Source organism: Macaca nemestrina, chromosome X, assembly GCF_043159975.1.
Source record: "Macaca nemestrina isolate mMacNem1 chromosome X, mMacNem.hap1, whole genome shotgun sequence".
Classification (NCBI taxonomy): domain Eukaryota; kingdom Metazoa; phylum Chordata; class Mammalia; order Primates; family Cercopithecidae; genus Macaca; species Macaca nemestrina.
In genome coordinates this window covers 3,697,973-3,708,498 of record NC_092145.1, presented here as the reverse complement: position 1 = coordinate 3,708,498, position 10,526 = coordinate 3,697,973, and the positions used below count along the sequence as shown (strand labels likewise).

The 10,526-nt window shown below is 41.4% G+C and overlaps 1 protein-coding gene across 4 annotated transcripts in view; it reads right to left on the bottom strand.

The window, feature by feature from the left end:
* Positions 1-695: 695 nt before the first annotated feature.
* Positions 696-10,526, bottom strand: part of LOC105495877 (gamma-aminobutyric acid type A receptor subunit alpha3) — a 284,992-nt gene continuing 275,161 nt past the window's right edge. For all 4 annotated transcript variants that reach the window (XM_071089115.1, XM_011765764.2, XM_011765765.3 and 1 more), the window contains one exon: positions 696-2,909. In XM_071089115.1, the coding sequence (XP_070945216.1) occupies positions 2,574-2,909 (336 nt within the window). In that variant the 3' untranslated portion in view covers positions 696-2,573. The remainder of the gene's footprint in view (positions 2,910-10,526) is intronic.

The window sequence follows — 10,526 nt, the reverse complement described above, 5'->3', positions numbered from 1 at the left end:
ATGCTCTCCCAATACTTTTCCCATCCCTTAGGAGATGATGATTTCCTCAAGCAAATCTCATGAGATCATTTCCCAAATGTCTTCTAACTCTGTAAGAAATAAGTGTCATCATCCATTTCCCAACACATGGCTCAACCAATAAAAAACTTACTCTCAATTTGACTAATAATTATTGCTTAAGGGAACTGCTGACAAAGGGAAAATAGTAGGCCATGAAAAAGAGAAATCTTTCAGAATTACAATGAACATACATTTCTCTATTTCCTGGGAGTGGGTGAATTTAGCAGAAGAAGCAATACAGCTTTTTCATAATATTTCATATTGGGTAATGAGACCCTTGAGTCAATCAAAGCTATGTTTTCACACGAGTTTCACTTCGGATCATTGTAATACATTTCTTACTCTAGGGGTACCTTTCTTCCATCTTAATTATAGTGGTTGTTAAGAAGCGGAAAGTAATGGTGGCATGAGATTGGGGGTGAAAGTCAAAAACATAGTACTGTCTGTGTTAGGCAAAGAGTGACCAAAGAAAGTTCTGCAGACCAAGTACAATTCAGAAAGGGTTTAATAAACAGCAGCTAAACATTGCACCAAAGCATTTGGAAACAAAATTTCTATAGAGAGGCAAAGATCAGGCTTCCATTCTAAGTTCCTTAAGACAATCATTAACAGCCCCGCCCTCCCACCCCCCCCCCATATCCCCACATATCCACAAGACTACACTCTTCTAGTCATGAATTTACCTACAGACACACTCTTAGGAATAATGGGACTGGCATGCATTATCCCAGCAATGGCAAGGAAGCAGGGGATGGGGAAAAGATGGATGAAAAGGCAACCAGCAGCTAATGATACACCCCTTAGGAGCTTTGTTCAGCGGGTGGGCAAGGAGAATCTGCTTGTGGTGCCCTCGTAACTTTACCCTGGGCTTCTAGGATACTCTGGACTAGTGCAGGTATTCAGAGCCAAAGTGGCTGGGGCTATCATCATAAACAGTCTCATTCTCTTGGGCTGAGACTATTAAAAGTGATCTTCTTGGGTGACACGTTGTGACTTTCTAAAAACCTTTTTGGTGCCCAACCAAGTTCCACTAATGACCCAGAAGGCCCGCTGAGATCGTGCTGATTCTGACGTCACGGTGGACCTGGCTTCTCAGCCCTTTATTTTGGCCTTTGGAAAGGGGCACATGATAGCTCTTTATTAACTTGTAAGGAGCCTAGGCAAATCATTCAAACTTCTGGGATTCAGTTTATCTACCTTATAAAAATTGCATATTTACACCTGTGTCTTTTACTCACATTAAGATTAAGAACAAATGGCCTCTAAATAATATATTATAAAATTGTCAGTAAAGTTAATGATCTAGTTGACTCAATATTGACTAGAGATATTTATTTGTATGAATTTCCAATTCACCCTTCATAGAATCGGCATCAACAGAGGACCAGAGGTTCCCGATATGGTGGGACAAAAATGCCTGGGCCAGGGTGTGGAATGTGGAGTGTACGGAAGGAAGAATTTGACTTTCATCTGCCAGTAGCCCTCTCTTTTGAGCTAGACTTCAATCCTCAACTACCATCCACTCCAAATCTCTTGCCCAATCCAGTATAGGCTAGTTGCCTTGGCAGGGAGATGACTTTTATATCTCTCCCATATTTAAAAAAAGTGTTTTTTTTTGTTTTTGTTTTTTTTTTTGTTGTTGTTGTTGTTTTAAATCTAGATCACTTTGTTTCTATTTGTAACTTTTTTATTTAAATAAAAAATACTTGATCATTTTTTTCCTGGAAAGTTTACAGGTGGTAATGAGTCCAAATTAAGTAGTGCTCAGTTGGCTACAAGGGTGTCAAAGGCAGTGGGGGAAGATCTTCTGGAGGAGAGATGTACCAAGGAGGGGACTATTTTCCTAAGGGGCTGGACATGGCAGGGCACCAACCATCTTGGCGCCAGGCTGGCATAGCTAGTTCTATTTATTTTGGCCATACATGGTAGACGGTGGTTGGTACCAATTGTCCCCACTGATTTCCAAACTAAGAAATGGGTTGGGGGTATAGAATTGACTCCCAAGTTTGCTATCAGTACTTATGCCTAGTAGGCCTTGCTGAAGGCAGGGGAGGTGGCACGCAGGATCACATGGCATGGCCCAACCTGGCTGCCTAGTAAGTTAGAATCATCTGATCTAGATGGCCAGTCAACAATTCTCCTTGTTCTGGGCCTCTCAAACAGCCAAGGCTTCCACTATAGAGAGTAGAATCTCTTGTTCTTTTTGCAGTGGGCAGAGTGCAATAAAATACATGCAGTGCCCTCAGCTAGGGGAGACTGGCAGACTAAAATGAGCAACTGGACAAATGGCAGTGTTTGGCTTTGATGGGGTTATACTGAGCAATATTGGAGGGACAAGTAATTTTTCTGTAGTTTCTTTTTCATAGAGATTCATAAATATGAATTGAGAGTCACAGCTTGGTAGAGGGGTAAAAAGAAGAATCCTGAAATACATGAAGGGGAGCCCCGGGGTTTGGGTGCCTGGATGCTTCACAGGGTATACAGTGCTCTGGTTGCTGCACTGCCACCACTATCTACTGTTTGCGGATCATGCCCTTGATAGCTGACTCTCGGTTGACATACGTGGCCCAGTAGACCAGATTGAATATGGCAAAGAGCACAGGAAAGATGATGCGGGAAATTTTGTCAACCTTGCTGACACTGTTGTAGGTCTTGGTCTCAGTTGGGCTGTCCTGCACGTAGGTGGCCTTGGGTGAAGCAATGATTGTTGGGGTTGAGGAGGCACTGGGAGCAGCGCCCTTGGAGATGGTGGAAAATTCAGTGTCCTTGGCCAGGTTGATGGGATAGGTGGTTCCCACGATGTTGAAGGTGGTGCTGGTTTTCTTTGCTGGGGCTGCTGGTGTTTTCTTCTAGAGGCCGGGAAAAAGAGGGGGAGAAAGGGAGAAAAAAACAAAGCTAATTAATTCATTACACAGAGAACCTTCAGAGGCTACAGGGAGGAGGAGCCATGAGGGAAGTTAAGAAACAGGGGCCATGTAGCCAATAGCACTAGTAGCCAGGCTTGTGTCAAGGAATAACTGAAGATGTGTATGAAAACAGGAAATGTGGATCACCCTGGCTTACTAGCTATGTCGCTTTGGCTAAGTCACTTTTCCTCTTCATGTCTCAGTTTCTTCATCTGTAAAATGAGGATCAAAATAATTTTCAGGATTGTTTAGAGGATCAGATGAGAGAATGGAGCTAGAAATTGCCAATAAACTGTGGAACGTTTGTTACATGTAGAATCTTATATATCATGTAATTTGATCCTCAGAGCAACCCCTATGAGGTAGGTGGATGAGATTACTCTCATTTGACAGATGAGAAAACAGCCTCAGACAAAATGGCAGAGCCTAACTTGCAATCTGGTAAGAGATTTTTATCCAGGGCTGCACTGTGCTGCTTTCTATAGGCCCCAGACACTTTTTGGTTACCCGAGGATTAACTCCAAAAGGCCGTGACCATCAAGTGACACATCTCCTGTGAGGAAGAGAGCTTGGTGAGTCTGAAAAGTCATTTTGTCATAAAGACAATATATACCATGGCATGTTGACATGCACCATTACAACAACATTACAACCCTTCATACAGTGTAACTGTTCAGCAAGCTCAGGAGCAGGCCAAGGCTTTCCACCTAGCTATGTAAAAGACTCTCTGACATAACAAAGGCAGAGATAGATGGGGAGCTGCTATGTCACTGCCCTTTGTGCTTATTTTTTAAGAGTGAAAGAAACTCACCCAGTGGGAAGAAAGCACACCCACATGCCAATTTGCTCTCATATACAGTATGAACTTGTGTATACAGAGAGCCTCACTGGGCCTCCCCTGGTGCAGAAGAGAGAAGAGGAGACAACGCTTAGGCCTGGATACGAATTGAGAAGCTGAAGAACAGGAGGGGCCAGGGGAGGAGGCCAGCCCCAACCCCATGCCAAATGCGGTGGCCTAGCTCATGGTCTATAGATGGTTTGCTGCCTCATTCCTCACTCTGGCCTTTTCTTCTTTCCATCCCAGTTTGCTCTAGGGAAAAGTGGGTATAGATGAGCTTCAGAAATGCCCTAATTTCACACACCTCATGAGTCCATCCTTGATGTTACTTTGCTTCCCAGAACCCAGGCTTCACTTCTTTATTCCTTCACTTCCTACTTGCTTTCTTTGTGTGTTCCTCTATTTCCATCCTCTCTTGCTGACCCCTTGTCTCCTAATCTCTTCATATACCCTTTCTTCTTAACTTCAGAGTCCCCATCATTCTTATTTTTTCTCCTTTATACCTAACTGCCATTTACTATTGTGATCCTAATAACTTTTCCCCAATATTTACTGAATGCTTACTGGGCCAAGAACTATGCTAGGTACTTAGAGATAAATGGAAAGGGTAAAACATGAGTCCCTGTCTTCCAGGAGCTCACACTCGGGTGTGGGAGAAAGCCTTTTAAGCACATCATTGCCATTGAATGTGATCAGACTTCTCAAAGATCTGCACCAAGTGCTATGGGAATTCGGTCAAAGGAGGGACAAAGTACCTGCTGGCATTGGAAAAGGTGGCTCAGAGAAGGCAATGAAGTTTATGGTCTGGGTCACAAAAGATGAGCAGGAGCTCATCAGATGAGCATGTGGCAAAGGCCAGTACATAAGCCAAGGCCTTTTTATTTATTTATTTTAGAGACATGGGTCTTGCTCTGTCACCTGGGCTGGTGAGCCTTGGTGTGAACATAGTTCACTACAGTCTTGAACTCCTGGGCTCAAGTCATTCTCCTGCCTCAGGCTCCTGAGTAGCTGGGACTACAGGCGTGTGCCACCATGCCCAGTTAATTTTTTTCTTTTTTACTTTAGAGATGACATCTCACTATGTTGCCCAGGCTGGTCTTGTAATCCTGGCTTCAGGTGATCCTCCCACCTTGGCTTCCAAAAGCACTGGGATTACATGTGCAAGTCACTACACCTGGCCAAGGGCACTGTTTTTTGAGTTGACAAGAAGTTTACCGTAGCTGGGCCACAGTGTGCATGGCAAAGAGTTGCAGAAACTGAGGCTGTGTAAAACAGGCAGCAGCAAGTCCTTGAAAGGCCTTATATGCTATGCTCTCTTGCTCTGTCTGCTTATTTTGGCCTCAGTGTTTTCAGTCATGGAGGGGAAATGCGACAGATGAGAGGATGTTGGTTTACGTAAATTGAACAGTCTGACTAATAGGATATTTGAAAGCAATATTATTTCTCCTTGGGGATTGCAATCACATTGTTACAAGTGGAAGGGGGACAGAACTCTAAGGTTTCTAAAAACCTTGTAAATTATTTAAATACTACATGGGACTCATTTATAATTAGCAAATTCATTGTGTGAATAGAGTCCTGCTGCTAAATGTCTTTGCTATTAAATAAAAGGGTGCTTTACTTGTTTGCCAACTTGCTCATTAATTTGCTTAGTAAACTCTTTTCTCATGGGTAGACCAAAAATTATAGAAAAGAAAGAAAAGACAAAAGAAAGGAAAGAAAATATTGCCCTGACTTTTCTAGAAGCTTTTACATATGTCATTCCACTTAACCGTCTTATAAACTGGCTATGACCAAGTCTCTGAAACAATGATTCTGAACAATGAATACTTTTTTTTAGCTCCATAAGCACTTTATGTTCTATAGATGGGGAGAAGTAGCAATCAAGTTAATCACAGATTTTTTAAGTAGTAAGGGAAAATTACCTTTTAATTTCTTCCACCATTTTCAACATGACACATTTTAATCAGCCACTACAATTTTTTACCTAAATCATTAAAGAAGGAAATCAAGGCAAAATTTGAGTTTCAAGAAAATAGGAAAACAAGCCATAGATTAATGGTAATATTTACCCATTTCTACACCTAGTTTTCCAGTAATTCTCCTTTATATATACAGACTGAGATGACTTAACTTTGACCGAATTGTCATTCTATTCCTATCCCTTAGCCAAGTATCTGGCTCTTAGGCAAATGATGGATGTTTACTGAATGAAAAAATACCCACTATTGAAGATTATCAGTATGACTTCTTGTTTGTTTCCCCTGAGTCTTGACCTTTGATGCATAGACAGCATGTCTCCAAAGTTCAGCCTAGGGCAATTTCCTAACCAAAAAGTGGAAATTGACTTCTCCAAATTTCGCAAGGAGTTTGAATCCAGAACAAGAACGCCTTTACTTCTAAAAATCTAGTGGGTTTGTGATGAGGCAATGAAAACTTTTATAGAGAAATGCATGTCCCACTCAAGTCTTCCTCCGATGATACTTCTGTCAATTGTCTCTAAAGGTGAAACTCAACTAGAACCTCAGAGTATATACTTACATGGTCCAGTGCCTCTGTGTCAACCCCCTTGCAGGTGCTCAGCTTTTCTGAGCCCGTGGGGCAGAAGTGGAGCAAAGCAATGGAATATATGCTATGTGGGATTCACAGATGAATAAAACCAGCAACAAAAACCCAAACAACTCAATTTAAAATGGGGCAATTTAAAAATGGGCAAAGAACTTGAGTAGACATATCTCCAAAAAAGATTTACAAATGGCCAAAAATCACATGAAAATATGCTAAACATCACTAATCAGAAATGCAAATCAAAGCAATGAGACCCCACCTCACATTATGATGGGTACTACCAAAAAAAACCCCAGAAAATATCAAGTGTTGGCAAGGATATGGAGAAATTGAAACCCTTGTGCACTATTGGGAATGTAAAATGGTGCAACCACTATGGAAAATGTTGTGATGGTTCCTCAAAAACTTACAAACAGAATCACTATATGATTCAGCTGTTCCACTTCTGAGTATATATCCCCAAATTATAAGCAGGGTCTCAAAGAGATATTTGCATACCCATGTTCATAGCTTCATTACTCCCAATAGACAAATGGTGGAAGCAATCCAAGTGTCCATTGAGAGAACAATAAACAAAATGTGATATACACACACAATGAATTCATTCCATTCACAATTATTCAACCTCACAAAGGAAGGAAATTCTGATACATACTACAACAGACATGAATCTTGAGGTTGCTGAATGAAATAAGCCAGTCACAAAAGGATAATTGTTATGTGATTTCACTTCTATGACATATCTAGAGTAGCAAATTCATAGAGACAGAAAGCATAATGGTGGGTGCCAGGGGCTAGGGCAGAAAGGAATGGGGAGTTGTTGTTTAATGAATACAGATTTCCAGTTTTGCAAGATGAAAAGGGTTCAGGAGACTACATAGCAATGTGAATGTATTTAATGGGACTGAACTACACAATTCAAATTGGTTAAGGTTATATATATTTACCATTATGTGTATACACACACACACACACACACACACACACACACATATGATAAATCAGAGACCCTACCCTCAGGAAATCTAGTTTAATGAGGAAGGTTAATTAAAATAAGAGAGAATTAAAATATAAGGGAGAAGGCACAAATTAGAAACATTCAGAGGGGCATAAATAACGAATCAAGGGAGTTCAAGAGAAGAAAGAATTTGGAAAGGTCAAGTAAGTCAATGGAAAGGAGAGAAAATGCAGATGAAAGAAAAATAATCACTTGTACCACCTTCCTGAAAAGGCGGGGGGAGGGGGTTATCTAGAGCATAAGTGTGGAATTTCCCAGGTCTAGATCACAGCTGAGAAGGAAAGAGTGGATGAGATTAGATACCATCTATATTTTGGTGGAGAGAAAGGAGCCCAGTAGGTTGAGGGAAATCTCATACAATGGCTTCTACATTCCCCATGAGGAAGGTAAAATAAATAGTAAAGATTTAAACTAGAATATATGTATGTATGTGTGTGTGTGTGTGTGTGTGTGTGTGTGTATATTTTTTTTTTTTTTTTTGAGATGGAATTTCGCTCTTGTTGACCAGGCTGGAGTGCAATGGCGTGATCTTGGCTCACTGCAATCTCTGCCTCCCGGGTTCAAGCAATTCTCTTTCCTCAGCCTCCTGAGTAGCTGGGATTACAGGCATGTGCCACCACCCCCAGCCCAATCCCTGGCTAATTTTGTATTTTTAGTAGAGAAGGGGGTTTCTCCATTTGGTCAGGCTGGTCTTGAACTCCTGACCTCAGGTGTTTTTTTCTGAATCTGTACTCAATTCTTGGCTTGCCAAAGTGCTGGGATTACAGGCATGAGCCACCGCGCCTGGCTGATTTAAACCAGATTTTGTAGGATAAAGAAGACAGAACTAATTAGGGACAGAGAGTAACTGCAGGCATAGGTTGAAGGAACAGCAGAATTCAAAAATACACTCATTAATGTCACCAACCCATCAATAGCAATGGATTTTTTTTTTTCAGAGAGAAATAGAGGACTTGGATTGAAGTGACTAGGGAGGTCAAGAGTGCTGGTGAGTGACTGCAGTGATACACTACGGTACCTATGCTGAATAGAGAAGCAAGGAAAACATAGGAAATCATCCATTTATTTAATATTTTCTGTGTCTACAATGTGACAGGTTCTGTGCTAGGTGGTTGGGGTGCAGGAATAAGTGGTAAAACACAGCTTCTGCCCTAAAGGAGTTCACATTCCAGTGAGGGGGAGGGAGGACATGTAATAAACATAGAAGCAAACAAATACATAAAGCAATGTAATGTCAGGAGGTGAGAATTATCATGGAAGCACATAAAGCAGGGCAGTGAAGAAAAAGATGATGAATGCTAGTGAGAGAAGGTCTGCCTGAGAAGGTAAGTAGAGACCTGAACAAAATAAGAAAGCAAGTTGTGAAAAGATCTCAACAATAAACATTTCATAAAGAATGGTAATGACAAAGTACCTGGGCTTGGAATGAAAGTGATTTGTCAAGAATCATCAAGGAGGCTGGGCGCGGTGGCTGATGCCTGTAATCCAGGCACTTTGGGAGGCTGGGGCGGGCAGATCATGAGGTCAGATTGAGACCATCCTGGCTAACACGGTGAAACCCCATCTCTACTAAAAATACAAAAAAATTAGACGAGCACGGTGGTACATGCCTATAGTCCCAGCTGCTCAGGAGGCTGAGGCAGGAGAATCGCTTGAACCCAGGAGATGGAGGTTGCAGTGAGCAGAGGTTGTGCCACTGTACTCCAGCCAGGGTGACAGAGCGAGTCTCCATCTCCTAAATAAATAAATAATAAACAAACACACACATAAATAAATAAATAAAAAGAATCATCAAGGAGGCCACTATGGGATGAGTGAGTGGAGTGAATGAAAATTCAAAAAAGATGCTAAAAGGTACCATCATAGATCTAAGGACAAGATCCTGGAAGGTTTTGAGCACCATGGTAAGAATAATGGAATTTGATCTAAATGTAGTGGGAAGCCATTAAAATATTTGGAGCAGAATTTTTATAATTTACTATTTTAATTGATCTCCCCTACTGTTGGGCAGAGAACAGATTTGTAGCCATGAAAGTAGAGGACTAAAATTAGGATGTTAGTCCTAATGAGGCTAGTGAGAGGTGTGGTGTGTTGAATGTTAGATATGGAGAAAAGTAGACAGATTCAAGTTATATTGTGAATGTAGAGGAGTCAGGACTTGCTGATGAGTTAGGTTTGGATTTTCTGAGAGCAGAGTGGGGGGCAGGTGAGAAAAACAAAAGAATTAAGAATGGATTCCAGGTTTTTGACCTGAGCGTCTGGAAGAATAGTGACATTATTGGCTGTGCTGGGAAGACTTGAAGAAGAGCAGGTTTAGGGGGAAGAGGAGGAGTTGTGTTTGGATATAAGAATTACATTTTTATCAGACATCCCAATAAGAATATAATCCTAATAGAGACGTACACAGTTACATATATCAGTCTGCAGCTCAGGGGAAAGGTCTGGGCTAGAGATACATATTTGGGAGTTGTTCGCCTCTAGATGGCCATTGATTCAATGTCTTGGGATTGAATGAGGTCGCTTGAGAAGTGAGTACAGAATCAGAAAATAAAAAAGAGATCTGACTGCTGACTGGTCTGCAGATCTGACTGATCTGCCCTGAAATGGTCTAACGTTTAGTGCTGGAAAGAAGACAACGATAGTGCAACGAAAATACCAAGGATGAACAAGAAAAACAGGAAATCCTGATGTATGAGAATCCAAGTGAGGAGTTGACACTTCAATGAAGACATCTTTAATGTAAAAGAGTGAGAGAGTAATGGTCTGAAAGCAGTACTGGGGATTAAGATGATGTAAACTACACTTCTGGAAAATGGGAATCAGATTAACAGCTTCTACCAAGCAGGAAAGCAGTTGGAAGGAAGTCTCAACTGAGAATCACATGTCAGTTAAAACAGGAGGTGGATGGGTCATTCAGTGAAGAAGCTGCTGGTGCAGAATGTTCTGTCTTCCCATGAACAGGAGTTCCTGAGGGAAGTGAGGGACAGTTTATGAGGAGTAGGAGAATAAGTCAAGAAAAAAAAAAACACAGAAGAGGATAAGGATAAGTGAGGGGAGGATAAATAACCATAGAGAAAACTACAATTTGGGTATTGACCAAGGATGACATGGAGGCGAGCCCTGTGGAACATATGGC